This window comes from Pygocentrus nattereri, chromosome 10 (assembly GCF_015220715.1).
Source record: "Pygocentrus nattereri isolate fPygNat1 chromosome 10, fPygNat1.pri, whole genome shotgun sequence".
Taxonomy (NCBI): domain Eukaryota; kingdom Metazoa; phylum Chordata; class Actinopteri; order Characiformes; family Serrasalmidae; genus Pygocentrus; species Pygocentrus nattereri.
In genome coordinates, this window is record NC_051220.1 from 3,470,365 (window position 1) to 3,483,656 (window position 13,292).

The 13,292-nt window shown below is 43.9% G+C and overlaps 1 protein-coding gene across 3 annotated transcripts in view; it reads right to left on the reverse strand.

Annotated features, from left to right (window-relative positions):
• Positions 1-6,957: 6,957 nt before the first annotated feature.
• Positions 6,958-13,292, reverse strand: part of rasgrp3 (RAS guanyl releasing protein 3 (calcium and DAG-regulated)) — a 91,241-nt gene continuing 84,906 nt past the window's right edge. For all 3 annotated transcript variants that reach the window (XM_017702569.2, XM_017702571.2, XM_037541920.1), the window contains 4 exons: positions 13,147-13,183; positions 12,615-12,764; positions 10,196-10,590; positions 6,958-7,754 (listed from right to left, as the gene is read on the reverse strand). In XM_017702569.2, the coding sequence (XP_017558058.1) occupies positions 7,746-7,754; positions 10,196-10,590; positions 12,615-12,764; positions 13,147-13,183 (591 nt within the window). In that variant the 3' untranslated portion in view covers positions 6,958-7,745. The remainder of the gene's footprint in view (positions 7,755-10,195; positions 10,591-12,614; positions 12,765-13,146; positions 13,184-13,292) is intronic.

The window sequence follows — 13,292 nt, forward strand, 5'->3', positions numbered from 1 at the left end:
ATGTTTGTGATACAGCTGGATCAGATGTAGCAGTGCTGCTGGACTTCTAAACGCTGTTGGACTGAGACTAGTCCACCAAACAGAAAAATCCTGTGTCCTGTGACCACTGATGAAGGACTAGAGGATGACCAGCACAAACTGTGCAGCAGCAGATGAGCTGTCGTCTCTGACTTTACATCTACGAGGTGGACCGACCAGGTAGGAGTGTCTAATAGTGGACAGTGAGTGGACACAGTGTTTACAAACTCCAGCAGCACTGCTGTGTCTAATCCACTTGTACCAGCACAACACACACTAACACACCACCACCACATCAGTGCTGAGAATGACCCACCACCCAGATGGACTCCAGTCTGTAACTGTAGAATTAGTGCTCTTATATGGTGTAAAGAGCTTTACTTCATGAAGTAGCCTGTTGTTTTATTCTTGACATTATCGTTAATGTTGATTAGTTCCTAGAACAGGGTGCGATCATTTTCCATAACTGAAGGTTTTAAAGACGCTCTTAAACGTCTTTAAAACCTTTACAATACGTTTACAATAGTGTAACGTTTACAATAGTGTAAAAGGTCTCCTCAAATTAACAACGTGTTTTATGATCTACACAAATCACTATACGCTTACGATTTACTGCTGAAAGCCAAAAATCTCCGACGCTCTTTGTGTTATTTTCTAAAAGTGATGTTTCCAGAGCAGATCACTGAAGAGACGCCGTCTGTTTATAGTTTAGAGCCCAGATTTGGGGAAAAACGGGTCGACTTTCAGTAGAAAAACAAAGTTCAGCTTCTTTTATTATAAGGGTTTAAAATGACGTCACCGTCTATTAGACTGGAGAGAAGAGCTACAGCCTCACACGACGCCCAGCTTCTGAATGGAGCTTATGGAGTATGAACGTTATGAAGAACATGAAGTGCGTTTTGGACTCACCGGTGGTCCCGAGGAGTTTAAGAGAAAGTTTGCCACAATAAGAACCAAAAGACTCATAAACAGAGTTCTTTATTTCAGAAATTACAGTGTGAGGTTCAGGACAGTAATGACGGTACTGAGTGACAGTTTCTGAAAAGCAGTGGGTTCCATTCCAACTACTAGACTAGCCTGCAGTTTATCAGTGTAGTGTACGTTCCTCAGTGAAGATGAAGCTTCTAGCAAAAATAAAGAACAGCTTGGCCACTCTGGTCACCACTCCTACCATAGCAGAACACCAAGCTTAAGAAAAGAATCAGGTTTTTTCTCCTACGGGATCAGTGACCAATACAGAAGCGGTAATAAAATCTCAAAGTATACTCATCTGAAAAGGATACACAATGACAAAAAAACCCTAAACCAAACTTCTTTTTCTACAAAAATACACTATATTTTAAATAACATGACTTTAAATTAATAACACTTCATTTCATTTGTCAGAATAGTTAATAGAGATTTTTTTTTCCCCACCTAAATTATTAACATCTAAATATCATTTCCACCAAAAGGGTCAAAGTAGAGAATGAAACCAGTCCCTTGCTGTTATAAGTTCAACACGGTGGGTCGAGCTTGCATCACAAATAAAGGCCCTGAGTCATTGATATCAGTCCAAAAGTGGGCAGACCACCCTACCTCGACAAATTTACTCAAAACATGGCAAGATATACATAGAAAAGATTTCAAAAAGCCAATATTCAGCCAGTTTATCGCTGAGCCTTTACAGCAAACCGTTTACCAGAAATAAATATCTGAAGGTAAAAATCCACAGTGGACTTGCTGTGTAAAGTAAAACACCTTATCCAGAGACTAAACAGACTTCGTTTGAGACAAAACAGACTCGGTTTGTACCCTGGCTGAAATCCGCGGTGTGGTAGATGCTACTGAAGACTCCCTACTGATACGAAACATCGTGTTATTCTTTGAGCCAATTCAATTCACTTTACTTAGGTAGACCAGTACATGATGATAGCCATAACAATAATGACAGTCGCATTAATACTTTCAGCTATATACAAGAATAATTTAATGTAAAATACAACAAAACCAGTGAGAAAGGAATGTGTCCCAGGCTACGACCTCTTGTAACTATCTGAAACACTTTTAGCACATCAGGCCCGTCATGTCCTCGTTACTGAAGTGGATAATAATGCTAGGCCTCTCTAGACTAAACTGTCCAGACTAGCATGAAGCCAGTGCTACACAAAAAAAAAACAAAAAACAAGTATTTCTTTTAGAAATGACCGTTTTTCCACACGTGGATCCCTGTTTAAAGGGGAATTTCTGCATAATTTAGCAGTTGAAATTGTAAAACAATGGGAAACAAATGGGACCAGATTGATGTGAAGTAAAACTTACTGGTTTTGATTTCTTTACAGTGGCGGTGACCGGAACCGAGACTTGCAATGTTTACCGAACAAATACAGCGTGATTCAAAAAGATTCGTCCGATTTCAAAGCACCATATTTTTACAGTCGTGAGTCGCCGAGGAACCAATCACAATCCAACTGTAAGAGGGGCTCATAGAGTGTCTGACTGGCTCCTTCCGTCTGAGAGGAGCTGAGACCCCTGAGCAGAAAGCGTTCTGCGTTCTCCACGTCAATAAGAGTGAATCCGTCAGAACTGTGAAGCTCCAGCAGCTCAGAGCGTTCGGCGCTGGTCCCACAGCACTGGATGATCTCCGAAATCCCACTGAAAGAGCCGTGAGAGCAGCGACGCCCGACACGCTCAGTCCAGTCTGGGATGAGTTTGACTGTGGTGTTGATGTCGTCCGTACAGCTGGAGGAGGTTCAGACTGAGACCTTGTACGGTTACATAATAAACCTTATGCTCATTTACACCGTTTACAGCTCACTGCACTGATCTGTAATGATTTACGAGTTTGAAATCGGATGAATCTTTCTGAATCACTGTATAATCATTTAATTTACTGCATAAATTGCCAATTTGTTTGTCTTAAATGGCCAGTGAACCCACACATGACTTGCTTCATTGTAGATTAGTGATATGCTTTACAACACCTCCCCACCCCATCATGAATGAATTAAAGAAAGCAAAAAAAAAAGACGTTTGAGACCAGAGCCTTGTCTTAAAACCATCGTAAAACAAGGTCTCAGGCATGGTACGACGTTCATCAGTGAGGGAGCTGGTAAAGACATTGAACTCTTTAGACGTCTGGTTCCTATCACCGCCACTGTGAACAATTCTCACTCTGTAGGCCTTTGACTTTGTTTACATATTAACGATTTAATTAAGCAGAAGTGTTTAAACATTGGTGGAATGTGGAATTCCTCTATAGCCTTGCGTTCACCACCACGACTTTAAATACATGAATAAAAGAAAAAAAATGGATAATAATCTTGAGATTGAAAGCGTTGAGTCTCACTGGTATTGTGTTAATTGTCAATCAGCTTCCACTCATCGTTAGCACTGATGTTTGGGTCAAGCATTCTTTTAATAATTGGGTGCCGAGACCATATTGGTAGAGACACGTGGCTCAGGTTTATAAAGCTACATTCACATTACGAGCCTCGTTGCCCAAATCCGATTTTTTGATCAGATCCGATCTCTCTGACGCGATGGTTCACACTTGTTTAGGTAAAGGATTCAAATCCATCATTAATGTGATGAACCGGCCTGAAATGACCCTCATGAGCTCCTCCTACTCAGTAACGTCACGTGACTGAATCACTGCATCATCAGCACAAACTAACGAGCAGAACGAGCTTCGCTGAGAAGATCATTAACTCTGATCAGCTCTCAGCTTCATTATTAGAGCCAGACGGAGGAGGAAAAGGTGAGATGAGCTGCTTTTCCACCGTTTACAGGCTTTAACGTCTGTTCGGCGCTGTTGCCGTGGTAACAATGACACGCGCAGTGGAAAAACAGCACATGGATTCCGTTCTGAGCGTCACATTAAGGTCACACGACCACGAATCGGATACGCGTCCAATCTAGGACCACACATGAAAGTGACTCAGGTCGGATTTGGAAAGATCAGATTTGTGTTCACACAGCCCTGAAAACACCAGATTAGATTCACATCAGGGTAAAAGATCGGGTTTGCGCCACTTCAGCCTGGTAATGTGAACGCGGCCTAAAATGACCCATGCTGTATTTAAACAAAAGCAGAGTTCCTTGATGATTTGGACAGCTTTTAAAACTGGTGGCAACAAAAGAAGACACTCCACTACTTTTGGTCACCAACAAACTTTTTCCTAATGTCAGTCCCTACACCCCAGCGCTCCTAGCCTCCCTTAGCTTAACATCTCAGAGTCACCACTGACCGTGGCTGTCGCAGTTACTCACCTCCATATTCAGGACCTTTAGCTGTAATCCTTAATCCTGTAAGCCTTATTCAGTCTACTAAGTTCTGTCTGTTGATCTCTTAAGTTTTGCGATCTCAGCACACAAATGTGATATGATTGTTCAGCACATAAACAGTGACGCATGAGTTGGTGGAGTATAAGGCCCAATTTACACCTGGCATTAACATACATCTTAGGGGTTCAGATAAGTGGACAACGCGGTGGTCTAATATTCCAGTGATAATTCACTCTTGCATAACGATGGGAAAGCCAAAGGAAAATAACTAATACGTTTACAAAACTGGAGATCAGAACATCACTAAAAGCTGCAAAGACAATGGGATACCTAACAACCACCCGCAACACCTGCTAGACCACAAAACGGTCAAATAAACAGAAGTTAAGCCTTCAACTTTGAGGAGGAGGAAGAGAAAATTGAGCTCCATTCTTTCTTACAGCTGAAAAATACAGGTGTTTCTGTCCATCCAACCACTGTGAGGAGACAACTCAGCACCTTGGGTCTGAAAGGACGTGTAGCTGATCAAGAAGTTGTTACTCGGAACGGAAAATCCACAAATAGGACGAGAAATCAAACCATTTTTCTCATCACTGCATTGTTGTTGTCGTTGTTTAAGATTCCTTGGACATACATACAACCAACTTGTAAGACCGAACTTTGGAGGTGTGCAAAATGTCCCAGCAGATTTCTCTGAAAGCAAGTGACGCTAAAAAATGAATAAATTAATGGTTATTTTGACCAGCAGTTAAATCAATGTCAACATTTGTAGTGTGAGCATTTGAGCGCTAAAGCACCCTCATGTGTCCTCGACAGCAACAGTGGTCTGGCTAAAAAGCTGCGTAGCTTCTTTCTTCATCTCCCTTCCCGTTTGTTTATAACCCTAATTTGTTAGAATCCATGTGATTTAAACATTTGCATCAGCTTGTACATGAACCAGGGCTCATGGGACATGAAGCAGGAGACAGACGTAGTGAATGTGCATGTTACCCTTCCTCTGGTCATGAATATGACCACACATGGTAGCTGGAGGTACGTACGAAACACATGGAAATGCCAGGTGTGAACGTCTCTACGTCTCACTGTCCGCTTATGACCAGATCACTCAAGACAGATGTTAATGCCAAGTGTGAACAGGGCCTGGAACATTTCACAGCGAAACGATGTCTTATTGGCCAAAGCGATGGTTCGAGTTTGGATGGTGCCGTATTATTCATTCTGAGACCTCCCCTTGACTGTGATTGGTCCCAATCACTGCATTATTGATTCTGAGACCTCCCCTTGACTGTGATTGGTCCCAATAACTACATTATTGATTCTGAGACCTCCTCTTGACTGTGATTGGTCCCAATAACTACATTATTGATTCTGAGACCTCCTCTTGACTGTGATTGGTCCAAATCACTACATTATTGATTCTGAGACCTCCCCTTGACTGTCATTGGTTCCAATCAACGTATTATTCATTCTGAGACCTCCTCCTTAATGTTATTGGTCCTAATAACTGCATTATTCATTGTGAGATTTCCCCTTGACTGTGATTGGTCCTAATCACCGCATTATTAATTCGGAGACCTCCGCCTTAATGTGATTGGTCCTAATCTCCGCCATCAGCCATTCTAAGGCCTCCCCCTGACTGCGCTTGGCCCTAATCACTACGTCATTATTTGGAGAGCCCCCCTGGACTGTAATTGGTTCCAATCACAGAGTCATTCATTGACCTCCCTCTGGCTGTGCTCAGCCCTAATCACTGCATCAATTGTTCTGAGACCTCCCCTGGACCGTGATTGGCCCACTGCGCGATGCAAGTTCTTTTTAACTCTATGGCATGTTCAGCAGTAGTTCGATTTTGTTTTAGGTCTTTCATAATTTGAAGTATACTGCAGGATTAAGCTGCCACGTCAAGGCTTTCTTTGCACCTGTCCGTACTGATCTGAGGGCAGATGGATGTAGCAACTTTCTCAGTCCATCGCCTAGTGCCTGGCAACAGTCGCCAGACAAACATCTGGCCAACACTGGCAGATGTGATGAAGAAAGATGAGAGCAGCCTCTTAGTCTCTCTCTCTCTCACTCTACCTCTCACACACTTGTACCGCCTAGCATTCAGCCACGGTTGCTTGGTAACGCTGATCTTACGGTTGATTTGTCAGGATGGAGGTCACCTCTGGGAAGCTCTAGCCAGTCGAGTGCCTTGTTGAGCCTTTTAGCGCAAAAATAAACCGATTTCAAAGCTTTTGTTGCAGATCTACATACGCTTATCAGCGATCATGTGTTCTTCCTTCTGTTATTAGATGAGCTCCAATTTCTTTTATCACAGAACAACTTTATATTCCGCCATTTGATCAGTAGTATCTAGATTATTGAAGCTCTCTGTGGATCCTTTATTACCTGACCTGCATGCGTACCTTCTCCTTGAGTTCATAATGAGATACCGGTCGAATATGACTAGTGTTATCGATTTTTCCCTCAATGACATAGTAAATGCACTAATATCTTCACAGAAACTCCAACTGCCACATCTGTCTATCTGTCTGTGCACCCTGAATCAGCTCATTTACATTAGTACTACGGTAATCTAATAGAACTGCGGCCTCGGGAAGCCGTTTTACCCGTTCGCCTCCAATCAACCTCCCATCACACACATGCAAACCTTCTAAAACCACCCAGACTTCATTAAACCTTCATTAAACCTTCATTGAACATTCAAGCAACCACATTTCCAAATAACCCCTACGTAGTGTCTTTTAAACATACATAACTCCAGCCAAACAGTGTATATAACACTGAAATTAATATTCAGGCACACTCCATTCAGAAAAGTCTACAAGCAAAAAAACAAAACAGGATTTCTCTCAAGCGGTCCTTCACATACACCCACCCACACACACACACACACACACACACACACACACACACACACACACACACATAACGTACTACACTAAATGTCAATGTGACGTAGTTCAAGGTTTCCAAGAAACTTGCTTTCAGGCATATCATGTTGCTTTTGGTAGTGACTGCAAAGCAGGAGCTGCGTAACTTTTGAACTGTATGTTATTCTAACCACTAATTAAGCATGTGAATCACTACACCGGAAAAGAAACACGTTACCCTAAAAACACTCTCCCCGAAACGCCAGCTCATTGTGGTGATAGCTCAGTGGGGTCCTGTCTGAAAACCTCTCCTTGTGACCCCGTGAAAAAACGGTGGCGTCCACTGCATCAGCACAGTTCAGGTTCCTGCAAGGATGCACTAACCACCCCACCCACAAGTTCCCGTTTCTTTCGTTCAGTCTGGGAGTTTGGCGTCCTGTTGTGGAGTCTTCGGGTGGAGTAGAGGCCCTATTCCTGGCCATATGGGGGCCTGAGGCACCCCAGAACGTCCCCCAGTGAAGAGAGCTTTCTGGATCGCAGCACCGACGGCTTCCGGGGGGTCCTGCTCGGGCCCTCGGAGCTGGCAAGTCAGCTGATCTGAAATGCACATGGGTGAGATGCTCAGAGAGTTTCACATTCTGGTTGCATTGGCTAAACTTACATATCCATACCTATTCCTACACGTCTTTTCCCGGTCAAAGTGGTCTAAATTCTATATGAATTTTGTGTTTGGTTTTAAAAGAACATAGAACAGTACCGGTGAACATAAAGCATAGTACGGTTCTTCGTGTAAAATAAGAGGAGACTATATTAAAAATACTGTAATTTGCAGTTTACTTTCCTGCTTCACTTTCAAATCCCATGGAAGACACCCATGTGTATCTCAAAATGAGTCTGCATTTCTACATACTGTCACAATAGCAGTAAATCTGCAGCGATCAGGCATAACAATATGACCACCTCCTTGCTTCTACGCTTACTGCTGGACTGAGAATAGTCCACCAACCAAACATATCCAGCCAACGGTGTGTTGGCTGTGACCACTGATGAAGGACTAGAGGACGACCAACACAAACTGTGCAGCAGCAGATGAGCTGTCGTCTCTGACTTTACATCTACAAGGTGGACTGACAAGGTAGGAGTGTCTAACAGAGTGGACAGTGAGTGGACACAGTGTTTAAAAACTCCAGCAGCACTGCTGTGTCTGACCCACTCGCAACAGCGCAACACACACTAACACACCACCACCACGTCAGTGTTACTGCAGTGCTGAGAATGACCCACCACCCGAATAGTACCTGCTCTGTGAGGGTCCATGGGGGTCCTGACCACTGAAGAACATCAGTATCAGAGAAACAGATGGACTACAGTCTGTAACTGTAGAACTACAGAGTGCAGCTATACAGTAAGTGGACAAGGAGGTGGTCATAATGTTATGCCTTGCAATAAAAGACGGAATTTTCTCTAACCCTCTTTTACACCCACAGCCACACTGTGAACGGATACTGTTCTGGGAAAACTGGTTTCAGGAATACAAAATAATCACATGTAATACATAGCAGTTATCTGGCTAATGTTATCTTGATGGACCTTTAATGCTACTGCTTGAACCCAAAACAAGGGCATCTGTCTGGTCCTAAAATAGCCCACCTAAGCCGCAAAAACAGCGGCAGCAGGCAGGAGGTGTTCCATATTAACCAGCAACAGTCTGAGTGTTCTTCCCTCTGGGCCTTGATGGAGATAATCTCCCCGTCAATGACGGAGGGAAGGTGGCCCATGGAACCCTGGGGTTTCCAAGGCGATGTAATAGGCAGGGCATTAATAACAAGATGTTCTGGGGCCTTGAGAGTAGCAGGGGCGAAGGGGGAGTCATCGAACACAGGCGAAATCGAAGTGGACTGTGGGCGGCCCACTTTTCACCTGGACCCCTTTGACGTCCTCGTTTAACCTTCATCATGCTAAAAGAGGTTTACTGAGAGAGATTTTCCACATTTCACAATCATCTCGTGTCTACACTCTTCCATCTGATCAGCTCCACCTACTGTATAGCTGCACTCTGTAGTTCTACAGTTACAGACTGTAGTCCATCTGTTTCTCTGATACTCTGTTACCCTGTTCTTCAGTGGTCAGGACCTTGTTGGTCCACCTTGTAGATGACAGAGACAGTAGCTCATCTGCTGCTGCACAGTTTATGTTGGTCATCCTCTAGTCCTTCATCAGTGGTCACAGGACGCTGTTGGCTGGATATTTTTGGTTGGTGGACTATTCTCAGTCCTCAGTGAAACTGAGGTGTTTAAAGACTCCAGCAGCACTGCTGTGTCTGATCCACTCAGACCAGCACAACACACACTAACACACCACCACCACATCAGTGTTACTGCAGTGCTGAGAATGACCCACCACCCAAATAGATCCTGCTCTGTGAGGGTCCATGGGGGTCCTGACCACTGAAGAACAGGGTAACAGAGTATCAGAGAAACAGATGGACTACAGTCTGTAATTTTGCACCTGTGTGGTAGGTGGACTGATCATTGTATTTAGTTCAAACAGCTCACCAGAAACTTTGTCCCACTGCCCCATGACAGATCTGTGAAATACTCCACTGTTTGGTGAGTGTTTGTCGTGTTCTGACCATAAAGGATAGTTTAAAACAGCCACAGGAGCAAAGATCAGCCTTCAAACTCAAAAGAAATAACTAATTTGACATTTATCGTAATATGAAATTTTTTATCACCGTAACATGTTTGGTCATATCGCCCAGCTCTACTTGGAAGTAAACCATTTTCTTTACTGTAGAACCAAAAATAGTGCCAAACCTGAAAATATGTGCATCATTATGTCCATAATGTAAATGCATGCATGCCGGGCACATGGTGGAAACATATTAACATATGAACGCAAGACACATATTCACACATTTTTGCTGTATCAAAGAATATATCATGATACCACTCTGAATATTATGCATCTATACACCCCTTGCACACAGGGGGCGTGTGAAACAGGTTCAGTTGAAGGACAAATAAATGAAACTTTACCTCAGAAGCCTCTGTGTCATCCCGATGCTGTGGTATGACCCCATTTCTCTCCGTCTCTGCCTGTTCCTGTGACTCCCTCCGTCCGTGTCCAGTCCCTGCCTTTGCTGCTGTTCCCTGCGTTTCGTTATCCCAGCGGGCGAAGCCTTTGTTTTTGGAGGGTTTGCGGTGCGGCCTACACCTCATCTTGGGGAAGGTGTGCGAGCCGGCGTCGGCGGCCGGACCCCAGCCGTGTTCCGGCCACAGCGGCTCCGTCTGAGTGGCCTGGCTGGTGGTGGCTCTCTGGAGCCGGACTGAGATCCGCTGGGCAGAGCCGGTCATCAGCGTGATAGACTTGCCTTCTAAATCTGAGCCCGAAGAGGAGCTCACGGCAGGAAACTCAAAAACCTCGTCTTCATCTGGAGAGAGGGGTCGAACAGCAAGAAGAAGAGCTTCTCAGATTACATTGTGAAGAATGCAACAGGAAGATTCACTCGAAAGAGGCCTGTAATAACTCTCGCTAGGACGAAGCCATCTGAACCAAACAATGTGTAATGTGCTCCTCAGTATATGGATCTTCGAACCAGCTGGGATGCCCCTGCGTCGGAGCGATGAGGTAGGTACCACACAGCTGTCGCAACGTTTAACCTCTGTTTGCGCCTTCCATTTCAGGATGGTGGTGTGCAGTATTGAGCAGAGCATCTTCATGGTGAGAACGTATTGGGTAACCGATTCGTTTAAAATCGATGTCAAAGTGAATTTAGGAAGAATTGTGGTGTCCGTGATGTACCATCTAAGAGTGTTATTCAGAAGATGGTATGGAAACTGGAAACGACGGCATCATTGATCCCTTCTCATAGTGAAATTGCTGCTATTCCTTCCGATATGCTTGCTGATACCTTCAGGAACATGGAGCACTGGGTCGAAACGGAGATCAGTTCAAGCGTCGCATGTAATGCAATCGATTACACACATATTAAGGTATGTAGTGTATATTTTTGGTTCAGATGGCTTCCTCATAACGGGAGTTACAACAGAATATTTGGGGCCTCTTTCGAGTGAATCTTCCTGTATTTCATCATTGAATCAAAAAAAGTGATCAGTCTCTCCTTGGGTTTGCATCAGTTTTGCACCACTGAACAGCCAAAGATTTTCAGTACGTGCTTTTGACAATAGTTTGATAGTTAAGATCATTCAGAGTGGTTTAATATGAAATATACCCTTCTAGAGAAACCTACAGTGTCCGAATTGTTCACAGTGGTGGTGAATGGAACCAAACATCCAGTGTGTTGCCTCTAACTCACAAAAAGTAATTACTTGAAATGGTTACGAAATCTCTGCCTGATGTTTGAGAATGATAGTTTAGAAGCAGTATTAGCCTAAAACCCATTTTTAAAACACTTAAATGGTGGAGAGGTACATGCAGGGCGTTGTAAGACAAAATAGTCCCCAAAGAAAACGTACTTTTTGAGATTGACCAGTTGATCAAGATTTGATCAACGTTGTGTATAAAAACTCACAAGACGTGTGAGTTCACTGGTTATTTTGCACTCTTAGAAATAAAGGTACTGTGCGGGTAGTTTTTCATTCATGACGGTAAAACCAGTGTAAATATCTCTTAAAAGTACAGCTGTGCTTTTATGGTCCAATTGTATACCTTAAATTTGTGAATGCAGAACCACGCCTTGGTAAGTGAGATAATGGGAGGAGGGGAACTCTGAGGAATTTTGGGCTAGAGCCCGGTACGGCTTCTGCGGGTCACGAGAAGGCCGACCCCCCAATTAAAGATCAGTTGCAGGCGTGGACAAGGTGGAAGAGAAAGGGGAGGAGGTGGGGTGCGAAATTTGTCACGAGTAGGAGGAGTAGGACTGGTATTTATAGGAAGCTACAATTAAGTAGGAGGAGTTTAGGCATGGTCTTTCCTCAAACTTCAGCTATGTCGTAACTCCAAGTTTCTCCAGGTGAAAAGTTCGTATTTAGACATTTTTCATAACCTAAAGTTATGAAAATACAGAAATAAAAGCCTGGAGGCGAGGCGGGTGTGTGGAGTCAGTCCAGCTTAGAACAGATCATTTCAGTGGATTATGGTTCAGGTATGTTCCCTGACTAAAGGCACTGAGATGGACCTTTGAGGGTCCCACCCCAGTGACAAGAGGAGGACCTGCCCCAGTGACAGTATCATACCTTTTATTCTAAGAGTGTGAATCGCAGATAAAATGCATGGGTTGTGGACGGTGCGGCTCCTGTTAACACCACTGTAAAGCATTCCCCTTTAATTGAAAACCTATAGCAAAAAACTTCCATTTTACAAAAGGACTAGATGATGAAACTGCTGCCATGCGGTCCGTTTTCCTTGTTCATTTGTATGTGTATCTTGATCTGGCCTCAGGTTAACACGGCTCATGACTATTCAGCACCTGTACATTTATGCAGTTAGTTGTACCTTTACAGGCGGGCAGTGCAGGGCTGCTGGGCAGAGAGCTGTGCGTGAGGGCTCCTGGGGAGACGCTGCCCAGAGAGGTGGAGCGAGGAAGCCTGCGGCACGCCAACACCAGCAGCTCACGACACTGCTTATGGCAGTTGACCCCACAGTCTGGGGAGAGCAGAGGGAGCACACTTATAAATATTATAAAGCCCGCAAATCGCAATCACAATATGCAGCAATATCACAATATCGCTGTTGTCGGAACAAAACCTCATATCTCCATTTTTGTCCATTTTCAGTTTTTGACAGAATTTTAAAATGCATGTTGGCTTTTATATTTTGAAAATTGACTTGGAAGACTGTCTGGTTCCACTGATTTACACTGAAAGTAATGTATGTTCTTCTGTATGTTCTTCTCCTGTAAAGTTACCATTTTGGAGATACGAGGTATTGTTCCGACAGCAGTGACATGCTATACTGTGCCACCCTATTAAGGAAGTCCACTGATGATATTGTGAGTTGATCAGCAAATGAGAGAAAGGGAGTGTACCTTTGCACTTGTAGCCCTGTTTGATAATTCCCCAGAGCTGGACAGCAGGAAAGAGGGGGCAAAAAGAGAAAGAGGGAGAGAGAGAGAGAGAGAGAGAGAGAGAAAAACATGAGTAGAAACAGTGGTGATACATCAAGGCAGCGAGC